At 51.2% G+C, this 23682-nt stretch overlaps 9 protein-coding genes across 9 annotated transcripts; 4 read left to right on the forward strand and 5 right to left on the reverse strand.

Moving 5' to 3' along the window:
* Nucleotides 1-1035: 1035 nt before the first annotated feature.
* On the reverse strand, nucleotides 1036-1652 carry CABS01_02214 (uncharacterized protein; the record flags this gene model as incomplete). Its single annotated transcript, XM_060535592.1, has 2 exons — nucleotides 1036-1353; nucleotides 1437-1652. The coding sequence occupies 2 exons, from the start codon at nucleotides 1650-1652 to the stop codon at nucleotides 1036-1038; spliced, it is 534 nt and encodes a 177-aa protein (XP_060395897.1).
* Nucleotides 1653-2760: 1108 nt separating this feature from the next.
* On the reverse strand, nucleotides 2761-4100 carry CABS01_02215 (uncharacterized protein; the record flags this gene model as incomplete). The annotated part of the gene is made up of 3 exons (XM_060535593.1): nucleotides 2761-3342; nucleotides 3392-3617; nucleotides 3679-4100. The coding sequence occupies 3 exons, from the start codon at nucleotides 4098-4100 to the stop codon at nucleotides 2761-2763; spliced, it is 1230 nt and encodes a 409-aa protein (XP_060395898.1).
* A 1410-nt stretch (nucleotides 4101-5510) lies between these two features.
* Nucleotides 5511-6619, reverse strand: CABS01_02216 (alkaline phytoceramidase; the record flags this gene model as incomplete). Its single annotated transcript, XM_060535594.1, has 4 exons — nucleotides 5511-5694; nucleotides 5745-6198; nucleotides 6257-6443; nucleotides 6530-6619. 4 exons carry the CDS (start codon nucleotides 6617-6619, stop codon nucleotides 5511-5513), a joined length of 915 nt encoding a protein of 304 aa, XP_060395899.1.
* Nucleotides 6620-8124: 1505 nt separating this feature from the next.
* Nucleotides 8125-9144, forward strand: CABS01_02217 (uncharacterized protein; the record flags this gene model as incomplete). The annotated part of the gene is made up of 1 exon (XM_060535595.1): nucleotides 8125-9144. One exon carries the CDS (start codon nucleotides 8125-8127, stop codon nucleotides 9142-9144), a length of 1020 nt encoding a protein of 339 aa, XP_060395900.1.
* A 216-nt stretch (nucleotides 9145-9360) lies between these two features.
* On the reverse strand, nucleotides 9361-11052 carry CABS01_02218 (uncharacterized protein; the record flags this gene model as incomplete). Its single annotated transcript, XM_060535596.1, has 1 exon — nucleotides 9361-11052. One exon carries the CDS (start codon nucleotides 11050-11052, stop codon nucleotides 9361-9363), a length of 1692 nt encoding a protein of 563 aa, XP_060395901.1.
* Nucleotides 11053-12693: 1641 nt separating this feature from the next.
* Nucleotides 12694-14232, forward strand: CABS01_02219 (uncharacterized protein; the record flags this gene model as incomplete). Its single annotated transcript, XM_060535597.1, has 1 exon — nucleotides 12694-14232. The coding sequence occupies one exon, from the start codon at nucleotides 12694-12696 to the stop codon at nucleotides 14230-14232; it is 1539 nt and encodes a 512-aa protein (XP_060395902.1).
* Nucleotides 14233-15082: 850 nt separating this feature from the next.
* Nucleotides 15083-16201, reverse strand: CABS01_02220 (DnaJ domain-containing protein; the record flags this gene model as incomplete). Its single annotated transcript, XM_060535598.1, has 5 exons — nucleotides 15083-15160; nucleotides 15255-15807; nucleotides 15864-15924; nucleotides 15986-16055; nucleotides 16181-16201. The coding sequence occupies 5 exons, from the start codon at nucleotides 16199-16201 to the stop codon at nucleotides 15083-15085; spliced, it is 783 nt and encodes a 260-aa protein (XP_060395903.1).
* A 2122-nt stretch (nucleotides 16202-18323) lies between these two features.
* CABS01_02221 (peptidase family M13) lies at nucleotides 18324-20803 on the forward strand (the record flags this gene model as incomplete). Its single annotated transcript, XM_060535599.1, has 4 exons — nucleotides 18324-18459; nucleotides 18641-19086; nucleotides 19146-19379; nucleotides 19433-20803. The coding sequence occupies 4 exons, from the start codon at nucleotides 18324-18326 to the stop codon at nucleotides 20801-20803; spliced, it is 2187 nt and encodes a 728-aa protein (XP_060395904.1).
* A 693-nt stretch (nucleotides 20804-21496) lies between these two features.
* CABS01_02222 (uncharacterized protein) lies at nucleotides 21497-23458 on the forward strand (the record flags this gene model as incomplete). Its single annotated transcript, XM_060535600.1, has 1 exon — nucleotides 21497-23458. The coding sequence occupies one exon, from the start codon at nucleotides 21497-21499 to the stop codon at nucleotides 23456-23458; it is 1962 nt and encodes a 653-aa protein (XP_060395905.1).
* Between the last annotated feature and the right edge of the window lie 224 nt (nucleotides 23459-23682).

Below are 23682 nucleotides of genomic sequence, written 5' to 3' on the forward strand. Positions count from 1 at the left end.
GTCTATTTGGAGTTTGGTTGGGCAGCGGCGCATGGATTGGCCACATAGACTCACATCTTCCGGGATTGGAGGGGGATGATGGCATCGGGGTCGACAAACAGAAGAAAATTTTCTTTTCAGTCAACAGCTATCTCATCCCGTCTCTGTACGTGAATAATTCATGCAGTCCAACGTTGAATACTTAGTCTTAGTCTCGAATAATAGCCATCAAATGTACGCACTCCCAATTGTTGCCAAAAGCCTGCTGGCCGGCGAGTCCTAAGTCACAACAGCCACCAGGACACGAATACATGATACTAGGATAACGATGCTAATGATCGGTGCATACTTCTGATCAAGAACTTCTTCAAATCTGATTTGCAAATGGCAGATTACTGGGATATAGATCACGGCACAACATGCCGGGGAAACAATTGTCGGATCTACATGGTATCTTCGACCAGCAGTGATCGGCTCATAAAGTGGTCATGTGGAGTTGCCGCCAAACTTTCCACGGAGTCCGGGACTCGGGTTCTCTCCAGAAGCTGGAGCAAAGTTTCTTTCCCCCAAAACTTCGTGAGAGACGAAGCACGTGTTCCAGGTCACATCGGGTCTATAATCCGTGGAAGCTTTCTTGCCATGAGACCTTGAGGTTTCATCACATGCACCTCGTACTTGATAGGCTACGGATTCTTGCTTATTATCAAGCTTAAGTAACCACGATTGGACTACGAATTTGTCATGAACTCATATATTTGACCATGTCAACAGCAGTCGTCAGGGTTCCTTGTCACACTTTTCCGTCTTTGCAAGTCATAGCCGATACTTTAGCCTCATTCTGGTCTTGCGGGCGATATGGCGCGCCCTGGTCAGTCTGTAATTACCAGGTTCATTGTGTTTACTCATATCCAATTTAACATTACATCTGATACATTAGGCTGAGCCATCGCCAATTATCAACCCTATAACCCATCCGGAAACAACGAAGACAGAAGAAACGCAACGATCAACTAGGTAATTATCCTTAGCATCTCGTCACTCCTCCAAAAGTCCAGCTCACAAAGAAGACGTAAACGCGGCAAGACTCAAAGCCCACGCACATCCGTACATCAAGAAGCGGATCTTGTGCAGCCGATCCCACTTCTCAATCAGCCACCCGACCTTTTTCCTGTCCAGCTCCGATAGAGCCACCTTGTCATCCAGGGCGATGAGGCTGTTGTTAGTGGGCATGATGACGACGAGCGTGTACGGCAGGATGCAGATGCTGCAAAGCGCCGACATGACGGCGAGCCTGCGGGATACGGGCGATTCGCCCAGTGCGAAGGCGGCCAGGTGAAGCGTCGCTGTCACGCCGGTGCCGCCGATGATGTATCTCTGGTGCACGGCGTCAGCACTCATCACTCCTCTTATGACGGCGAATATTCATCTCGCTGATGATGAGGAAGGGTTTCACTCACAGAGGCTTCGTCGAAGAAGAGTCTCCATACTTTGATCTTCTGCTTTGAACTCAGAGTGCACGCGCCAAGTTGATCTCTGATGATAGGAAGAGGCCCAGTGAGAGACAGCCCGATGTTTCCAAAGAAGAGTGATGATGTGACGAGGAGTCCGCTGCCGAGAGCGTACGTCGCTGGCGACGCCTTTCCGAAGGCTGCGAGATAAGCTGATACGGACATCTTGCCTCCGTACTGGACTGTAGACTAGTATACAATAGGGTCGACTCTTCGATTTTGATATTCCGGGGAAGCTCTGCTCGAGTCGTGTTCGCTCGCCGATGGGATGTTGTTTGTTGTTTGAGTGCACAGACTATGAGATCATTACGAGTTGAAGTGAAAGGGAGGCTCTGTGATTGTATTCATTCTTCTCCTCTCCTTCCTCGGATTCCCCCCCTTGGGAGCCGGTAGCTCAATCCCTTGGGGCGGGATTGGCGCTTATCCCGACGTGGGCTAGACGCTGACAGTGTCTTGTAGCCTCAACACAAGTTTAGGCGCACCGCCTAGACGGGCTGGACCTTCTCACTAACTGCGTACGGTCTTAGTCGAGCGCCACAGTGCCTTAGTATGCCAGCTTGGACCATGAGCGTTGGGGAGAAGATTGTCCAAGATGTCCGGAGTGAACGTTTCAGATCAAATGAAATGGTCTTCAAAGACGTGAGCCTTGACTGTGGTGATGAGTCCCGGGCTGTTAAGCTTCAACACCGCATGCTTGGCATCGTGGCTCGTCGACGAGGCGATGCTGCCTACAGGCTCATGAACTTCTGCGCGAAAGTCAATGAATGCTTGAAGTATGTGTCTACTTTACTCACCTACGGACCCGTCCCGTATGCTTAGGCGGCTGTGGACAATCTTGCACGTTTCCAAGGCCCAAAAGACCGAACAGAGTCTTGATCCTCAAACCGAGACCCGATATCGAAGATATAGGCTTCCCAAACTTCATGTTGCAAGACTTCCCACCTTCAAATCCAGGATTTCCTTCTCAGCATTTTCCGATGTACATCAGCAGGCGACATCAGCATAATTCGCTGGGTCGCAAGAGAATGCCGAAGCTAGCATGAAAAAGCCTAGGTGCGCAAGAGGGTATCAGAACTCGAGGAACCCAAGATCTAATGATAGAAACAAAAAGGCGCAGCTCTATTTTATGCCCACATGTACTACAGACTCGATCTAATCATGTTACAAAATACTAAGGCTATACGACCTCGGAGCTGAGTACTACTTTCGCCTGATTTCGTCAGCATGTCCTCAGAGATTTGTTTTACATCGAAGACGCTCTAAACCCTTTCCCTCAATCCCGGTGATTCGAAGCTCTGTCATCTAAATAGTCCAGTTCCCGCAACGGAATGCTTTCCTCGTTGCCGATCTTCTTATACCCCTCCTTCCGCGCCCTAGCCCACTTCAAAGAGCGTCTCGTCCCAAGAACAATACACACCAGCAACCCGATGAAGGCGATGCCAGAAACCCAGGCTCTCCATCCCCTAAAACAGCAGGGATACAGCGACATGTATATGCCAACTCCCCACTGCAAAAGATTCTTTCTTTCAGGGTGGTCGGGAAAGAGTCCCTTCCTTACAAGCTGCTTCGTAGTCGGGCCCGTCGGGCCGGAGACGTAACGCTTCAGACCAAAGTAGGGTACGATCTTCTGACGTGGATGGTCGTCGGGGTATTGAAAGTCTCCCCATATACCGGAATAGTACAAAAAGGATGTAAGATTCGTAGAAGCTTCCGCCCCGGGTGGAAATATGCTCGTTAAGAGTGATGTTTCGGGGTCGAATTTGTAGTAATATGCCGAAGATACCGGGTCCCAGATTTGACCTGCGTCACAGTAGTCTAACAAGACCGAGTCGTGAACGTGATCGCTAGTCGAATGCTGTCATTACACAATGTCGGTAGATGGGACAGTATGGTTTATTACTCACCCAGGAGATGCCCAGTTTGCGTGAGAGCCCCATGCGCTGTAAACGATAGGCTAAGACAACGTTAGCTGCGTGATCGAAGTCGGTCAAAAGAATAGAGTCGTTTGATACTCGGCCATTTTCCACGGACAAACCCTTATCATTCCACTTGTAGGCAGAGCCTGAAGAGTGTTGACTGTAGTAGATACCGGTAGGTTTCCCGTCGTGAAATCGAATCATATTATGCTCCCTGTTCAACAAAGGGTCAGTGGATACAATCTCGTGGGTACGGGTCTGAACATGGAGCTGACCAGTCACCAACATGATCGCCAAAGTGCATCCCATGTTCAGTGTCTTCTATCAACCCATTCATAGGTGGTAGAACTTGAGTGATGTTTGCCCCTTGATCGTACGAGTAGAAGTAGAAGTAAAAGGCATCCAGATCGCCTGATCCCCTATCGACGGTGATGACAACACAGGAGGTAGCATTGTGGAGCTTCCCCGACTCATCTGGCGACTCTCCAAAGAGCCAGGTAGGAAGACTGGTGATGTCACCGTTTGCAGTTAGCGAAACTGGGCCTTTGTTCCAGTAGTTGTTTAGCATAGCCAAATTATCGAGATCGAGTTGCGGCAGTCCTCTGATGGGCTCCATGTGCACCATCGGCGTGGTATGGCGGACATGTTCGAGTATATCTGCTGGGCGGAATGGGTCGTCTGAGTGTAGCCATATCATTGGCGCTAGTATGATGATAGGTCAGTATTGGCATGATACCTTATTCTGCTAGTTGCAATCTCTGGGAATCTTTCGAGATCAGTGAGGGCAGTTGAGATGTTCTCTTACCGTGATTAATCACGAACTCTGGTACTGCTCTTCCGACATCGCGAGATGTGAATGAGGTGCCGTACTCATTGGCATCTTCTGTGATGGATAATGCAACGGAAAGAGAAACGCTTGATAGTAAAGCCAAGATACTTCGCCAGGGACATGTAAAAGGCCATGGGCGTGCCATGCCTACGGCAGACCTTATGCGCCTTGGGGTGCTGGCCGCACAGAACTTCCAAGTCGACCTTGGATGTGGAAAGGAATGTTCGGGTGTGTACTGACGGCGTGAAACTTCGGTCGTCGCTCAATAGCTACCGTTGCAGATAATGAGAGACTGCAGAGGAAACTTTTCAAATCCAGGAACGAGGCACTCCTTTCCGTCTGAGAGAAAACAAAGGCCAGACGGTCGAGTTTCCCGAAAATTCTTCGGCCCGTAGGGGCAGCTCACTGGTTTGGCAGCCTGATGCTGTGTAACCGCACGCATGAAGATGTTGATTAGGAAATACCGCCCTCCCCCCGTCTTTGAAAGCGCCCATTGGAGCACTGTGAACAATGCTCAGCTGCATGCTATCGGACAGGAACTGATTGGTTTAAATTGTCAAGCGTTTGGGTGGTGGACAGTTGGTTCGAGTCTGTACAACACTTGGCAGACCTGATGCGCGCGTCGGCGCCGCAGCTTATTGGTCAGGATTGCTCATTTCAGTGACAGACATCTGTTCAAGCTCTGTTCATTTCTGGCCTTTGTTGAAGTAAAGCGCGGATATCTGTTAGGGAAGATAAGTACCTTTGAAAGGAAGAAGATGAGGGGGGTCAAGTCAATGGTCAAATGTGTAGTTGCGAGAAACGAGACCCATGCGGCGCGACGAGAAACGAAGTGTATTCCTTTGTTGGAATTGTCTGCTGGATGCAGTCGCATCCACCTCACACCGGTTTCCCAGTTCAAAGCATGATTGGTAGCCTGCTTCTCACACCCACCTAAACACTCATGTAGCGACCAAGCCTTGGTGTGTTTTGAGTGGCTCCCTCTTCTCGTCCTTCGCCCCCTATTGACTTGGCTGGAAAATGTCACTGCGCAGTCCTATCTTACATGTCTGCGATTTGACAGCCAAGCGGTGTCACAGCAGACAATATTCCTCAGCCGCTTCGCTGTCCTACACATCCTCACTGGCACTTATCGGGCCCCCTTTCTCTGGAGCCAGACCGGGGGCAAAATTCACACTGTGATACACAACCAAAGCCATCGCCGCCATCTCGGTTTCGCTTATCCGGCACAGTTCTTGGTATTAGATAGCCTCGTCCCAGCGGTCGTTGCACTGTAGATCACTCTGTTTTAGATCCGGGCTTCGACGGATGTCCTCCTTGTTGCGCTCGCTCAACAGTGGGAATGGAACCGAACATCGAAGGCCACGCCAAGACGACTTCTTCCTTCTTGCCGTCTCTGCAATAGCGTAGCCAGACGCCGTAAGTCACGTTTATATAGCATGCAATACCGGTGAATAGGTGCCTAAGCCGGCTGTTAGCTTCTTTCTGGCACCGATGTTAGTTAAAGCTCACCACCATCCATGGCCCTCGAGGAGAACGCCCCAGGGGAGTCCGAGTTCTCGTCTCCAATGTCGAAGGTGCGAACAGAAAATGTTGTCAAGGTTCCAAGCCAGAAATCCAATGGCTATGGAAACAAGACCGCAAGTGATCAATGTCCACATTTTCTTGAGGAGTTGCGTGTCGAGAAGCTCAGCCTTGCTCTGAGGTGTAGATTTGGGCCGGAGTATCTTCTCCATGATGTACATGCTTCGAAACACAACAGTGGCTGTGAGTATCCCGAACATGACTTGATGGAAGACGGGATCTCCGAGGTAGTGGTAGTACACTGTGATGAAAATGGCCAAGCCAGTGATGAAGGTGCCCAGAAGAGCCTGGCCGAACAAGGATTTTCCGTGAGAAAATACCGCATAGAAGAGGATGCATGTGGTGTATATCATTGACAGCTCATCAAACAGCTGCATCCAGTCTTGCTCGAGGGTCAGCACTGTAGCACAGCATGGTCAAGGATTTCAGAGGCAACGAACACTTCAATGAGGTATGGTAGACCACGCTTGCGATACCGATGGTCATGTACCCGACATATGCCACCAGAAATACTCGAGGATGGTTGTTCCTGATACAGCTGAAAATTCCAACTAATGCCAGATAGACGAATATCGCATTTGTGAAAGTGTTGACAAACTCGGCCACGTACGGTGTGACATAGTAGTCCTGGAAAGAAAGGTCAGAATCAGTGAATTTCGAGCGGATGGTAGAAGTTTGGTAGATCTTCTCGGTATATTGCGCAACAAGCCTACCTCTTCGCACCAGTTGATGGTTGCTGTGACAGGATTCCAAAACCCGTCCCTGGAGGGTGGGTAGGATATGGACGGCAACGGAAAAGGCATTCCGGCTTGGTATGAGGTCGTAGAAACGAAGAGACCACGGTGACAAAAGTAAGCTGAACACCGTAGATGTTGCTGTGAGACTTGGATCGCCTTCTCCGAGGCCTACGTGTGAGCACGGCCGCGGCTCAAAGCTGCCCTTCAATTACGCTATTCTTCAGAAGTTGCCGGTGTCAAATCGTCTCTGTTGAAAGATTGCACGCCTTGAATATGGAGATTTCATAAACATCCCGGTGGCTTGTATCGAATTGTGCGAAAGGCGAAGTGAAGATTGCTGAGGGATTATTGGAAAGTTGCGAACGAGTGAAAAGTCTAAGTGCGTCTGGCTGGTTCCTTAAAAAGCGCGAGCCTGAAGCCACAGTATGGATATCCGGCAAGTTGCAGGGTAGCCGTTCGTACCGAGACCGAGCTGAGTAATCCATTGGATGTTAATCCGTAAAGGTCTCGGCAGGTGGAGTGGATGCTTGCCCCAGCTGAATTAAGACAGATTTATCTGCCCAAATGGTCCCGAAAACCCTCCCTTCGGAATGCACAACTTAATCCCACTGGAAGCTAGACAGCAGGGTCTCGGTCATAATTATATGCAGAAGTGCACTTGCAATGCCAATTGACATGCATATGTTCAATCAAGATGAGCTCTTACGATTCTACTCCGCCGAATACAGGACGAGTCAGTTTCGACTCTGCGTTTACATAATTACTTGGTCAACATATCTAACGACCCAGCCCTTGAGCTTGGGACTTTTTGCTATAAGTACTGCAGAATCCTAATCCCAGTCTCGCTCTCTCGCACACCATTTCAGAGGCTTACTACCGCCCTCGATGAGTTTTATCGGTTCTAATCACTCCAGTAATCGGTCGGGCTGAATGAGGCTTCGGTTGTGTAGCCTTCGCAACTCCGGGTACATGTCTTGGTACCACTGGATGATGGTAAAATGAGCATGCTCATTGGGAGGAACACTTGACTCTCGAATGTGAAGTCTCTTGCCTCCCAAGGCTGCTTACTTGTCGGAAGAATGCCGCTTTCTAACCCACCTCCTGGGTGCTTCCTGGAAAAGAAGGTGGCTCGAAGGATGTCATTCCTGTCCAGCTCTGTGTCCGGCGTTCTTTGTATGATCCATCAAGAGGCTGTTGCAAACCGGATTTGTCTGCCTGTCCGACATTGATGTTGTTAGGTTTTGCTTGCGAGGCCCAAGGCTGCAGTGCAGTATCTTATGTGATAAGTAAAAGCCCCGGTATGTCCTAGCTTTCATGAGTTTCGAAGCATTTCTTCTGTTGCTATCAGTTCCATGCCATAATTGTACAAGTTCTAGTCAGATATTCCACAATTCCTAATATCCGGCTCCATCGCAATTGCTGCATCACTTCTCTCGATGTTGAAGATATCTCGATTCTTTCTTTCCTTCGTTTTTGTTGCCCTTCTCAACTGGCCATGCCTCGCAGTATACGTTGCCAAAGACCAATTCAAAAACTGGTACCCTGAGTTCGGACCTACCTTCGAAGCTATCATGGAGGGCAACTGCTCCGCCGAGTACGAGAGATACTTGACGATTCCGAGAGAAAATGCCACCATCGACTGGTTTACGGGAGGCGGCAACACAAACAGGCTCGCTCAGCCCGTAGCAAATTGCATTCTGGGCAACACGTCCGAGTACATCATGAGCAACATGGCAGCTGCCGCAGTCGTCCTCGGCCTCATGCCAACAATTCTCGCCACGGTTGGAAACAGCGTGGAAGAGACCTCAACGCTCTGCGTTATTGGCCAAAGACCACTCATCGCCTTGCTCGTGGCCGCTGGATCGCCTGCCATCCATCCCGTCCGATCGTTCGAGTACATGAACCCGATGAAGTTGGTCAAGCCCCGGCACTACCGTTTACGCACCGCAAGATCATCCGTGCCGTTTAGGAGGGTTACTCTCGCTATCGAATTCCTTGCTGCCATTGCGGCCATCATCAATACGTATACACTGTGCAATCAGCTGGGCGTGATGGTCGTCAGTATGCTCGCCCCCCAGCTGACTTATTTGGAGTTCCTTTGGAGTATCATCGGTATCAGTTCCCATGTCTCCGCAGCTGCTAGCTTGTGGGCTCGAACACGGATCACCGAGGGTACTCGACGTGGGTACATCGGGGAAGTACTTTCGCGACAATTCAAACCTCTAGATAAGAAAGATTGGACTCGAGCAGTCATTGGCGAGGATGAAACATATTTTTCAATGTTTTTGTCGTATTTCACGTCTCTGCTAGGCACATGTCATCTTATTTACGGAAGTATGCTGTTTTCCAGTCTTGTTTTCATCTCCGCAACGGATAGCCTAAAAATCATGGCTCGCTACATGGCATCAGCGATGGTTAGCAGGTTCATTCTCATGTACGAGCTCTTTTGGCTACGAGATATCCTTGGCGAAAGGAGGGAGCTGTTTTTGAAGGCTGATTCCGCTCAGTCGAGCCAATCCACCGAGCTTTTGGAACGCGATGGCAAAATATGTTACAGAAGCGCAACTGATCCAGGGATGCTTGAAGATTGATATTAGCAGTGACTTCGAGATTTCCAAGTAGATAGGTATACATGTGAATTATGTCCCTTCTGAATGCCGTACGTTGGTGTCGAGTACGGTGGTCCACCTTAAGAGTAGAAGCCTGTACTTTGAGTACACTGTTCTAGTCAGGACTACAATGACTTCGCCCAGTCGCGTGATCCGTGTAAATTCAGTTCGTGAAGCTACCACTATCTTTGTAATGTTTCATTCTCGTGTTGCTGCTGAAGCTGAACCATCAGGTTGAGTCTTGGGCCTCGTTTCCACTTGCTTCCTTTTCCCCTCTTTGCCTCCGTCTCCGATTCTCAACGAGCTAAAACGCTCACTCAATCTCTGTCTCTGCTCCCTGGATAGCTCATTCTCAGGCTTAAAACTTGTTGTCTTCGTTTCCGAAACATTTGATTGCTTATCGCCACCGCTTCCTGCTTTCTTACCGGCATCTTCAGACATCAAACTCGATATGTTTTCCATTAGCTCAGCAACCAGCTTTTCTCTTTCCTCGATGGATCTATTAAATATAGAAGGCAGAGGGTCAGGGACAGGTTGCGGCTGTTTGCTAGGTTGACTACCAGGACTCGGTTCCTTTCCTGATAATGACGCGATGGATGATGGCAAATATGAGGTCTCTTGGGACAGCTTGTTGCTTTTCACGGTGCCTTCTTGAGGCCGCATCGTCTGTCTTGTTTCGTAACTTGGATTTCGTCTAGACATCATATATTCTGCTGCCGACAAGCTGTATGGTGCTCCTTCGAATGGCTCAGCCTCCGTATAATATCTCGTTCGATGCAGCGGATCAAAGGGATTCTGATCGGCATATCGAGGTGCTGCGACAAAGTTTGGTTGAACTTGCGACATTCCCGGTCTTTCAGTGCCTGGTGCTGGGGGTGCGAACCTCAGTTGGTCGAAGCGGTAGAGGGTTGTTGCTGCTTTGCTTTCATAGTAGTCCTTTTCTCGTTGATTCCTAGAAAGGGCTCTCAACACCATGGCTCGCGCATGTGACACTGGCCCTTCAGTGAAAATTTCGCCAGCGAGGAGAATTTCCCTCCGGATGGTTTCGCGGAATGTGGGTGTCGTGAGGGAGGCTGGTATGTAACTATATATGCGTGTTTCGAGGAAGCCCCCTGGCGATCCCAGTGAGTGCCATAAGTCACCTAGCTTATCTAGCAGGTGCTTTGGCTGAGGAGATTGATAAATGAGTAGTTCAAGGCAAATCACTTGCAGCGGAGCATCTCCCAGCTCTTCCGCAACCCCAAGGACAGTTCGAAGAGCTCCGTCGTGCCCCAGCGTAGTAGTTGGATCCGGTTGCCACTTGGGTGCTTCTTCATCAACCGGTGCGTATACAATCATGTAACTCGTGGGTAGCGTGATCTCAGGGTCATAATGACCCCCCGGTAGTTTGTCTAGATGAGACGCAAGGGCGAAATATCCGGTGATGTTTGGATCGACGTATTGCTCTAGCAAGACTTTCGCTATGATCCAACAAAGATAAGGTCGAGATTTCGTGTTTGTTGATTGCATCCCAGCAACCTCTAGGGCATGACTCTGGGAAACCTCAAAGATTGATTTGACCATATCAGTACTCGTATGCGTACTCATAGATGCTAGGGTTAATGTCGTGAAGATATCCAGTAAAGCAAAAGACGATTGTTCGTCTGGAGTGGCTGTCCCCCAGTCGTCTTCGATTCTTTCGATCATTCTAGCCAGACGCTCATCGGTTCCATCACAACTGTCTGCGAGTAGACTTCCAAGGGTCTGGCAAACGCAAGTGCGGTGAACATATAGGAGACTTTTCAGCAAGTCTCTGAAATCCCAAATCCTTCCCTCACCTTTGAGATGCAGGTATACTTCAGCCAGTGCAATAGGACCGCAAGTATTAGGGTCACTGCCTATACATAGCATCACCAGATCAAGCTTATTCAAATTAGCAGTTTATCAATCTCCGTTCCTCACACTCGCATCTGCTTACCTCCGTTGAGTCCAGCCTAGGCCAACGTTTCCATATTGTCTGCATAACGTCGAACACGTTCAACCTCTCTAGATGTTTCTTCTGGGTTAAGATGTTCCCACACATCTTTCCAGCTAGATCCAAGCGCATATCAATATTAGCTCGGAGGACCCCAGGGCGAAGTTCCGATATTAGCTTCTGGTCAATCTGGGAAAGGGCGTGAAAATCCCACATTGCCAAAAGACCTGCACAGTAATGGTCCAACACATATGGATTATCCATGAAATGCGATAGACGACGATCAAAGTGTCCCCGAGCAGCTTTAAGCCGTCCCAACCTCACAAGCCTTACAAATTGTTCCAAGTCTTCTTCCAGATCGTCAGTGGCGTTGTGCTCTGAATGGACTGTGATGTCTTGAAGAGACCGGGGATCAATCTGCATATGAATCCTGTGACTGGGCCTAGTAATGGCGGGGTGTCGGCTGGGTTCGATGGTCGACGGAGGCGGTGGAGGTGCTGGGGGTGTCGACTTCGTCATGGGGGGCAATGGCAGTTGTGCGGAAGCCGCATCGCTTGGATGTAGACTACCCAGGGACGGCTCCGATTGCGTCTCATCATCTGAGGAATCGGCAGATTCGTCGTAGTCTTCAACGAAAGCAACATAACCTGAGCTCTTTGGTTTTTGAGGCGGTTTTCTACCGCCTTTGGGCTCCTTGGGTGGTTCTTGTTGTGCGTTGCTTTCAAATCCAGGCAGTATATACCTGTTGGTTTGATTTTTGGGGCTTCGCTCGTAAACCTTCCAGGTTCTCTCTTCGTCCGTTATCGAATGACGCAGTGGTGATGATGGTATCCTGCTCGGAATATTCCGGGGCAGTCTTCTTCTAAGTGGATTGATATCTTGAGCGGCCAGCGCTTCTCTTTGTTTCTGGAGATACATGGAAGTTTTTCGCGGACTGTACGTCTCCTCATTCTCTTCTTCTTCGTGGTCGTAAAGCGTGGCTCCGCTCATGAAGGTGTGATGGGAGGCTCTACTCGCTTGTGACTTGGAAGAGTCCATGATGCTGGGAAATTGTTTGGAATTCTGCTCGGAAGCTTGGGATCTTGCGGCCTTGTCAGATCGATGCTACATGTAGCAGAAATCTGATGGTAATAATCCTGAGTACGGAGGCTTCATGCTTGACGAGGGTGCAACGGTGTTTCGAAAGAAAAGTCGTCATAACAGAATGGAGAAGAATTTTGGCGTCAAGTGTACGGTACTAGCCTGCGCCTCAAGCGTACATGACCAATGCTGCAGCTGATGGCCAAGCCACCCCAGAAGACAAAAGGGCCAATAGTATCGTGTTGAATTACCGGAGCTTGCTACCCCTCAGTTGACTGCTGTATGAGAAGATAACTCGGCGTTGTTCCTGTTCCATGATAGGTGCAGTCGGTATGCGCGCGATGTAAGCTGCAGCGTCGAGCATGCGCAGCAGGGAGCCCCCCCTCAACTTTGAGGTCTCTTGCCCAGCCAGTTCCTCTGACGTTGTCAGAGCCTTGTCAGACTTTCTAAGAACAACAATCTTTCGATTCAAATCTATATGCCGTGACCCTTCAATCATGACCGATACAGCGATTGAACATTTAGCAAACAGGAGCCCGCACTCATTTCGTCCCGGGCTACGTGTTCGCCGATTTGGCAGACAAGATTTCGAACGCTTCAATCAAGAGGCAGCTCGTGGGTCTCACCTATGCGTTGGATCTGGCACTATCGGAAAAGTCCAAGTCGAATGCAAATACCAGTGGAGGAAGGCGCAATGGGGTGTTCTTGGCCCCCGCCGACATCCTGCCGGTATAGTCTACATCGATATCGCAATCAAACAGCCCCCAGGACACACCCTCAGCAATGCCACTGTGCTTGTTACTTTGACGCAAACAGGTACAGTTGGATTCGACGCTGGAGGTAGTGGACGGACACAAAGACACGTTCGAACTTCACTCGAGTCAGACTATGCAGTTCAAGTGACAGAATTCTTTGGACCTCAGTCTCTCACAGGACCGAGAATTGTCACTTCCGAGATCAAGGAGAAGGCTTTCGAGCCCACGCTTGGAGCTGGGGGCTTCTTTGAACTGGGGGGGATGGGAGTTCGTCAGAGCAAGATGAGAGAGCTTGTCGACAGCTGGACCTTCAAGGGAACGGTAAAGCGGGCAAAGGGCGGAGAAGGATTCCGATCCCTCGAATGGGAGCTCAACGAAAGCGAAATAGACAACAATCCGTTTCGAAAACACAACTTCCACACAGCCTTTGCGTTCGAACACAGCGGCAGACCAATTGTCATGTGCGTCGAAGTCGAGGGTCGTCTCAAAAGCAAGGCGCGGCAGACCAAGCACCGGGTTCTGCGCTTCTGCTCGAGGTCAGGCGATACCGATAACTCAATGACAACCGAAATCGATCTATCTTCGGCAACATCAACCTTCAAGAAACGGCTCGACGGCATCGCACACGGTCTAAACATGGCAATGCAGAAGGAGAACCATGATGATACCCCGGTAGAGATGCCACCGCCTATGCCAGCAACCTTTGAAGAGGTATCTTCTTCGAAGGAGGTCTCTTTTGACGAAATCGAGGAGGTGGGAGACTCCGGGGTGGATGTCTTGTTGCAGTATCTCCACCAGCCTGCTACGGTAGCGATCGAGCGTCAATCATCGCCGGTAGAGAATGGAAGCGAGTTTTCCACGGGCGACGAGACGCTCGTCAATGACAACAGCGACCACAGCATCTCGGGCAAGTCTGTCCAATCTGTGGGCCGAGTGACTGCTCAGCACGTGTTAAAGGTGTCTGAAGTCGTGGCACTGGCCCTCTTCAATTGGGTCTTGATGATGGTCAAACTCGTGGGCTCGGGTCAGCAATCATGGACGACCACGAAACCGATTTTCATTCAGAAAGTAGTGACATCATCGGAATATCACCACAAAGCGCCGAGTCAGGAAAATTGGGACGACGAGGTTGATGCGCAGTACACAAAGCCCTCTCAGCATCTCTTGAGTGCAAAACCCGTTGCATCTATCAGCGATGGGCTCTCGCAGATGATGACCCCCCTTCTAAATGAAAAGAAGACACCAGAACGTATCCAAGTGCAGCGCAGGGGGAGTATTTGAAGTTTAAAATAGCTATCAGCCCTAAGTAATAAATACATAACGTATGCCATCACAACCAGACTGGAGGTGATTTCCGGACCGTGACGAGTTGGACTTTCGGAGGATGTGGGGTAGAGGACGGGCCGGCCCCGGGGCACTGCCGCTAGGACATCCGGGAGGCCAATGCAGTACCGAAGGTTATTTGCCTGGTGTTCACCATCTCCCCAGATATCCACGAAAGCGGTAAAAAAAAATGTTGTGTGAGCTCAAGCGCCGCAAGAAGAGGTCAAATTGACAAAAGATTTGGTACGTCAAGGACAGGATTCGAACCTGCGCGACCGAAGCCACTGCCTAATCAGGAATCAAGGTATGATAGCAGGGCAGCCCATTAACCACTCTGGCACCTTGACTAGTGACTGATTGTTGAGATTCCCAGGCGGTCAGCGGCTCATAATGCGCGTGACGACCCCGCTTCACCCCGCTGCACACACCCACAACTGCGGAGCCGCGGACACCACCTGGTCAACGGTTCGTGAGGGCTGGTGGAGTTGTGACTGACAGTGGAATTGACGAGATGCCGGTCAGTGTTGGCCAAGCCGCCAAGGTGTGTGCATTGAGGCAGGGTCCATCCGATCGTGGGTCATGTTGTGTTAAGGGGGGGCAAAAGTTCGTTGAGTTGTGCTTTACAGATACGTCACATTTCCGACAATACGCAACACTCTTGAAGGCGATAAAAGCTATCTAGTGTATTGATGCCAAAGTGCCAAGTTGGCTTGGTGAAGCTACCTATTCATACCGATCTTGACCGAACCCAAAACTCCGAGCTGCCCATATGATATTATCCTGAACCCATCTGAAGTCCCAAATTTTCCTAAGCTCCTACAGTATGGCTGAACACCTTGGCAGCCAACTGGGTAAGCAGCCTCGCGCGATCTGCCTGGGGGAGGTCCTGCATCATGTTAGTACAAATCCACCTTGCAAGACAATCTGGACAGAGAGGCTGACGGGATCTACCCGGTAGATATCTCCAGATTCGCACTGACCTGGAAAACGGCATAGACACTCTTGCCCTTCGCATCTCGAACAGAGCCAAGCCTGTTTCCAGCGACAGCACCCGCCAGCGCGCCAGGCATGTTTCCGACGATGAAGCCCAGCGCGCCACCACTAAGACCGCCTACCATGCTCCAGAACGAGCTCGTCGGGCGGTTGGTACCCTCCTCGGCCATGCCCTCCTCGCGCAACATCTCCTCAAAGACATCGCCGAACTGTGCGTTATCTGCCTGTGCGCGCTGACCCTCGTTTTGTTGACCTTGCTTCCCGCCGGTGAAGAAGTTCCATGCCCACGAGTAGGCGTTCTGCGGGTTGGGGCCGGCCTGCGGGGGTACTTCCTCTGGGTCGGAGTCGTCGTCGGAAAAGTCGCCGTATGTTGTACCGGCGGATGCGCCAAAGATCTTGCGCTGGGCGTCGTATTCTCGCCGTCTTTGGGTATCGGACAAGGTGTAGTATGCGTCGTTGACGAGCTGGAACTTGCGGGTGCGCGTTGCTCGCTCGGGCGAGTCGGCGGGGACCCTGTCTGGGTGTGTCTTTAAAGCGGCTCTGAAAAGTAAAGGTCAGTCTGAGGAAACTTGGGCTCAGTATCTTGTATCACTTACTTCTTGTATGCATCGCGAACTTGCTGGGTCGTAGCCGCCTCCGAGATCTCAAGAATCTTGTCTTTAGGCGCAATGTTAGTCGCAGTTTGGTAGCTATAGTGGGGTATTGGAGGGAAGCTTACAGTAGTTTGGAGGGGCGCCAGTGTTCGCCATCTTGATGATCGGTAGGACTATAGGTACAAGAGGCTCGTTCTAGATGGTAGAATAGCGGTAAAAACCTCAAGGTAAGGGAGAAGGAGAAGGCTGCAGGCTTGAGGTGATCGAGTGAAAGATTGCGCTTGAGGTATCGCCTCCCCGAGGGACCAGGCCTGACTGACATCAACGTCATTGTGGCGCATGAAACCAAAGGGTGAACGTGGCTTGATCAGCTTGCGGGGCATTGCCTCCGGGGATTCCCCCACTTGTCTTTTTTGAATGTGGTCTGTGCTGTTTTGCTGAGGTAAGGCGTGCACAGGCCATTCTTAGGTAAGCACGTGCCCAGCTGCCCCTCCTCCTTCGACATCTTCCGCTGCGTCTTCTCAGATTTCACCTACTTTGCCTTACCTTCAAGAGTTTTGTGATACCCTTGGCTTATCAAATTCCATTTAACCGCGTCTGTCCCACGATCTGCAGATCTCTAGATCGTGGGATATGACAAGGGCCAACATCGGATCAGCAGCAGCGCCTAAGTCTTGGACTCGCAGCAATGGCTGAATGCCTCCGGCCGCATTTAGTGCAGACCTTCTCATCCCAAGTATTGACCCATCTGCCCGGATGAAGGATCTAGGTATCATTTTGCTTCCACGCCAGGAACGGTAACACTAGGTTACTTTGAGGCTCTGCCACCAAGAAACGCCATCGTCTGGTCTCGCGTGCTCTTGACGAGGCGTGGCAAGCTGCAAATGATCATGCCGCATTCGTTTTCGAAAACGGTCTTCCTCGAAGGTTTTCGTTCGTCCCACTGGATCCTGGGAGAGAATACCGATCAACCCAACGAATCGCTGCACATTCCAGAGCCTCAGTGAAGCACATTTCGCGCAAGTTCTAGCCTTCGACGCTAGGTTCATGCTAAAAGCCTATTCTGAGGAAGTCAAAATGCAGGCCTGCCGAGAGTCGGCCATTGCTTAACAGTCATGCGAAGGCTCTTGGCGCTGCCAACATGATTGCCAAGTGGTATTCTCCCCACGGTTCGCGGTATGAGATACCTGCGTGGCCTGGTCGCCGACTTTCATCTGCTGTATTTTGGTGTTGGAGGTGAACAGCGGTTATGCTATCTATCCTTCACTGCAGTTGATAGAGTACCAGCTAGCCTCCAGAAACAAATCGCGCCGTTCTTTTGACCACCGCGCTAACCAACTTGTCGGCTTTTGGGACACACGTGCGTCCGCATGGCATTACGAAACCAGCTTGGGGTAGTCAGGACCGAAGCTCACTCGCAGCCACATATCAGCCCAATATTCCAGCTGTCCGTTCTGGGCAGGCCAAGCTACCAGTCGAGCCAGTCCATCTAGCAGCTTCAAACTGCGAGCGATACTTGTCCAAAAATGCTCAAAGATGATCGACGTCGTGCCACTCAACTTGAGAGAGCAAGCTAAGCTAAGATTCGTGGGGGATACGGGACGGGGAGTCAGGATCGGCATCCCGCGGCTGAAATGTCACTTCGGAGGTTACTCTGCGAAAGTCCCCGATCCTTGGCGAGCGGCACTTTTGTACTGCCTTTCTCCGCAATGCTTACCTTTGCCGCATGCACATCTGAACATCCGCTGAGTCGACTTCGTCACCACATAGAGTTCCCATGTGTCAACGAACTGGGGTTGGCTTGACTTTGGCAAATGGCAGTCTTGGCAGGAAACAAGGCAGCCTCGCCTGCCGTCTGCGATGTTCCAGCTCGTCCAAGGATGGGTTAGGAAGGTACAACTAGCTGGACTCCGCCTTGGCTAGAGGCAGTGAAGATCGTGAGACAGGTGAAAAGGGCAGGTACTTGGTCTATTGGGGTTACCCTCGGACTGCCTGAAGAGAACTTGATCAACGCCTCGCTGCCTTTCTTCTACTGCGACATCGACGACACCACACCACCGCCGCCCTCTAGTCACCGCTTTTGGCATCTTTATACTGTATTCCATGGTTCTCGATGCCCGGCATTGTCTAGGCCAAAAAAGGAATGCAGGAAAAGTATATTCTTCTCTCCTTACAAGCCATTATATATAGGGACCAGCTCGTCCCCAAACCCACACTGGATGAACCGGCTCCAACCGATCCTCGCTAGCTTTCCTCTCTCTCTTCAACTTGGACATCAGCTTGTCGGTGAAAGGCGCTGCTGGTTCCAGTATCAAGCGTCTCAGCTTCCCTGTCCGGCTAGCCAGGTCGCTTCTTCATCCCCAGGTCTGTCTATCGAGTACTTCAACTGCCCAAGAGCCTTGTCGCTGACTTGAGACGCTAGCTCTGTGAGGACGTTCGAAATACTGCTTGACAGTCGACAGAATGGCTCCCTTCACTGCGGCCGCGGATGGCAGCAGCCTTTGCACCACGCCGATCTGTCTCGAGATCGCCTCAAACATTCTCATGAGTCTCGCGCCGAACCATACCGACATCGATCCGTGCACAGACTTTGACAAATGTGCGTCGCAGGACTCCAATTGCCTTTTGTTTCCCCCACTCGCATGGCTTCCAGCTCTAGTTTCCCCGCGCCCAAGCTTCGGATCCTTGTCTCACATCTTTTTCCGGTGTTTTCCTGACCGACACTGCTGCGGATTCTGCATGTTGCATGACTCTGGTTGGCTAATACACTTTCTTGGCAGATGCGTGCTCTGGATGGAAAGCAACCCATGCGCCTGGGGCCGGCCAAGGAAAGGCCTCATCGCTGGGTATCGTCGGGAGTGATGTTTCGATAGTGCTGAAAAACATCGTGGAAGGCACCTACCCCAGTGGACCAGACGCTGGATTTATCACGGCATCACTGTCTCAAGAGCAAATAGGCGTGGATCGGGACAACTTTCAGCTGATTGTGGAGACATACAATGCTTGCCTCAATGACACCGCCGTCAAGGCTGCAGGCTTGGGTCCTCTCATCAATCTCGTCAACCGTGTCGCGGAGGCATTTCCTGTGGCCAATACTACAGAGGACAAGGAACGCAAGATCTCGAAGAATGATGCCAAAAACATGGGCAAGACACTACTGTTCTTTGGTCAACTCGGCATCTCTACGTTCGAGTCCGTCACTGTTGACTTTGATGACCAGAATACGGTATGTTGATCTGGGACCTGGGAGCCCGCCACTATGGATGCATACTGATTTTTAAGCAGAACAAAACACTCATATCCGTCGTCCCAGGAGGCACGCCGTTGCTTACAGGCTCTGTAGCCAGAAATAATGATACCATTGCGGAGTATGAGCGCATTATGGCAGCACTTCTTCAGGCAGTCCACCCGGCGAAACTCGATGTTATGAATGCTCAGAGACTCGCTCTAGCCGTCACTAAGTTTGAGAAGGACGCAGTCGCTTTGCAGGCCACCGATGACAGCAAAGCAAGCCCAACTGTGAGTGATTTCCTGACCTTTACGTCTGACCGAGGAACTGACAGCCACCAAAGTCGCCAGCAAGGAAGTTCAAGTTGGAAGAGGTCACGAGCGTGGCCCCAGAACTTGGTCACGATTTCGTCATCAACAACTTGATTCCCGCGGACTATACACCGGATCAACTTGTGTTTTCCCCGGCCTACTTTGGCAACCTGTCTCAGCTTCTCGCCAACACCTCTGTCGAAACGGTCCAAGGATTTTTCATCTGGAAAACAGTATCCACCTTCTCCAACTTCGTCGAGACAGATGTCACGGAAAGATTGAACGACTTGAAATCAAAGCTTCGCGCTACAGATCCGGAGTTGGTCGGCAAGCCTCCGAGATGGCAGCAATGCGTCGGTCATGTGGATGAGGGTGTCCCATGGAGTAGCTTACCTGCCGGGTTCGGCTGGATTCTGAGCCGATTCTACCTCGATAAGGCATACTCGAACGAAGCTCGTGATCTGGCTATCAATATGATGGGCACGATCCAGCAGGCCTTTATCTCGCGCCTCGGCGAGAAGGACTGGTTAACATCCGAAGTCAAGAAAGAGGCCGAAGTGAAGGTCAATGCCATTTCGAAAAAGATTGGGTATCCCGACGTGTCTCCGGACACCACAAACCCACGCAAGCTTGCAGATTATTATAATGGGCTCAAGGTTACCGACTCCTACTTCGACAATGCCCTTGCGTTTGCCACTTTCTCTAGCAAGTCGCTGTGGGCTCTGCTTGGCAAGCCTGCTGATAAGAACATTTGGCTGCAAACCCCATCGACAACAAATGCTTACTACTCTACAACCTTCAACGACATTGTCATCAATGCTGGTATTCAGCAAAAGCCCCTCTATAATGTTGCCTATCCCTCATATGTCAATTATGGCGCCCTTGGCACCGTTCTTGGTCATGAGCTTACCCATGGCTTCGACAACAGCGGGCACAATTACGCCGCCAACGGGTCTCTCACAAACTGGTGGGATGAGCAGAGCCTCAAGGCGTTCAGTAATCGTACCAAATGCTTCGCCAACCAGTATCAGCAATTCACGGTCATTGCGCCTAATGGTACGAATGTTCCCGTTCGAGGTAACTTCACGCTCGGTGAAAACATAGCCGATGCCGGAGGTGTGGCGACAAGCTATGCGGCGTGGAAGAAACTACAGGCAGACAAGAAGTCTCAAGATTTCGACTTGCCTGGCCTGCAGAGTTTCTCGCATGACCAGATTTTCTTCTTGAAATGGGCACAAAACTGGTGCGACGTGTCGTCTTCGAAGGTGTACGACGTCTACCTGCTTGGGGCCGACGTGCACTCTCCAGGATTCGCTCGCATCAAAGGGCCCTTGGACAACTCGAAGGACTTCCGCAGCGTTTTTAACTGCCCCCAAAGACAGCCTACGTGTGAGCTTTGGTAGATGTCCCGAGGGGTCTTGAGACGCCGATAGCCTCGGTTTCCTGAGTCAGAGGAGTATCGCCGGCGATTGATGATGCCCGGCTGTACTGTTGGGGATTTGGCCCTCCACTCGCTACCCAAGCCTTTATGCATCATAGATTAAATCAAGAATCAATAACTTCTCACAAGCCATATGTCAATAATCTCTCACGATGTAGTTTTCGACCCGTCTTACGTTCCTCACTAGCTACCATCCCGACTCACAGGAGATTTACACCAGCACAGATTGAACATCATTCAGCCTTGGCTTACCAACACGATGAGAGAAAGGTTGAGCGCCTCACAACTCTTTTATTGCCCGTTAGTCACCCTATCGATCGTGGAAATCTTCTGCGTTCGCCAACACGCATAAGAAACTTACATTCGCCAAGACGAGAAAGAAATGTCGATAAGTGCCTGTTTCCCCCTCCCATGGACAGCCGATCTCTGATTATCACAGAATGCCTGAAGTGTGACCACACGAGTGGAAAGCGGTTATCATGGCTCATGGCCGCACTGTGGCGGTGTGTGGCTTTGCTCACCCCCCACTTGCAATTTCGTGCAAGGGAGGGTCCCAGAACATGAGTAAAAATAGGGTACTCATCGGTCTCATCGCAGCTCTCTCCATCGACTTCGACGCTGAATCCATATTCGCATCGCGTTGAGAGAATTTACGATGTTGACTGATGAGCTACCAGTGGAGCTATGGACGCTCGTCAGCAGCTACCTCTCTCAGTCCGATAGGGCACGCCTGGTACGGGTCAATCACAGATTCCACGACATCCTCAATCGCAAACTGTATCTCCAGAGTATACGGGACGACGCGTCGGACTGCGTCACTCACGCCTTGAAGACTGGAAATCTCGACACTCTGAAACGCGCTTATCTCTTCGGCGCGGACATTCACAAGGCGTATGCCGTGGCACCACTACCATGGGGTCCCAGGGGCGACGAAAATCTGGACAGAATGACAACTTGGGGCACGCCGCTGTACCAGGCTGCCGCAGGAGGCCGCTATGAGATGGTCAAGTGGCTTCTAGATCAGAATGTCGATGTCGATGGCCCCGGGAGAAACCTATGCTATTGCATGCCAATCGGGAAGACGGCACTGGGCCAGTCCTTCCCCTCCATCTTTCGCCCTGCCCGCACATCCTTACATGTGGCCCTGTGCCAGCGACACAGCTCCGTCGCTCGCCTCCTGCTTTCTGCTGGAGCCTCTCTGACAACTCAGTTGCAGGGTGTGTACGCCAAGAGAAAGTCCCCTTACTGGGATCCGGAAGTGGGCGCGGAAACATGCCCATTCGTCCCACCGCCAGCCAGAGGGACGAGGCCCTGGGCAATAGATGCCCTGAAAAGTTCAAGCCCGTGTAATGCCCTGCACGATGCGGCTCGTGCTGGGAACTTGGAGGTGATGACCGATCTCGTCAGGAACCGCGGCCTCTCGGTAGATAGCCGTGACGACAAAGGCGCAACACCGATTCACTACGCCTGCGAGTACCGTCCATCCGAGCGTAACGTACGCACGGAGAGAGAAGTTGTGTCGCATTTGCTCAGCCTCGGGGCCGATGCGGAGGTATCATTCGGTTATGAGGGCTCATATATGATGGTGGCACTCCAATTTGCCATCGCCCAGGGTCATATCGAGGCCGCCAAGCAGCTTATGACGGTGGAAGACAGCTTTTGGACTGCTTTTGCACACAACGGCCCCAAAATCTCACTGCTAAAGCTGTTGTTACCAGCGATGATTGATACAACCCGGCGCAAGTGTAAATCGGTTCTCGACTCGTTCGCTCAAGTCGTCGCGGACTTCATCCGGGAGACCCAACGGACGCATCGGCCGGAATATGCCCCGCTTGTAGGAGAACTTCAGTCGACCTTTCTCTTCGTCTGCGAGGTCTCCTGTAGCGTCGATCGCGACTGTATGGATATCCTTCGCCCTTTCATGGACGTATTGGATTTCGGAGACAAAGTGACATTGGAGCAGAATTGCCCCTTCTTGAAGTTCATCAGACGGGGCTTTGGGGAGCGGAACGGCTTATGGCGCGCAACTTTTCCCTTGACTATGCCTCCCGACAAAGAGCAGGACCGTTTATCGGGCTCTTCTCTCGGCATGCTCGCTCTCTGTGTTACGATTGGTGTGATGGACTGGGACTATCAGGGGCGGGCCCTGACGACCTTAAACTGGCTGATGACCCAGGGCGCGAACCCGATCGGCATGCGAGACACCGATCCGGACCCGTCTCTCACCCCCTTTGTCTACCTGATGAAGAAGATCACGGTGGGCCATCCGCGAGAATCGGAGCCGCTGACCTTTGTGTTGGGCTCAATCGGCCCTTTTGTCCGTCTTCTGGTGCAAAAGGGAGCGTGGATCCCGTGCGGAGAGGATGATATCGGAGGAGTTGTTCGAGTATACAAGGCGTGGGAGATGTGTGTCCGCGACTTACATGAGAGGCCGGAAACCGCGCCAGAGTGGGCTTTCGCGATTCACGATGCGTTTGATTACTGGTCTGACAGGCCCAAGGTTGAGGAGGTGCTGAGGCAGCACGGGCTTATCGACGAAGATACTTGTGTCGATTATGAGCAGAGTGAAGTGTGGGATGAAGAAACCGAAGAGGAGACCGAAGAGGAGGCCCTTTAAAGTGGCATGGAGGAGGATGAAGTGAAAGATACAGAGGAGTACAAGGTCGAGCATGGATTTGAGTCTACGCTTGAGCTTGAGACCGGAGTCGAGGGACTGGAGAATGGCGAGCTTGACGCATTGTCGGATTCGGGGTGAGAAGATGGAGACTATGACCAGTATGAGTGGGAGGTTGAAGGAAGGGTGTGGGGAAGCTTAGAGAAGAGGTTATTCAGATTGAGGTG

The sequence above is a fragment of the Colletotrichum abscissum genome (assembly GCF_030869225.1).
Source record: "Colletotrichum abscissum strain IMI 504890 chromosome Unknown Scaffold_4.1, whole genome shotgun sequence".
Classification (NCBI taxonomy): Eukaryota; Fungi; Ascomycota; class Sordariomycetes; order Glomerellales; family Glomerellaceae; genus Colletotrichum; species Colletotrichum abscissum.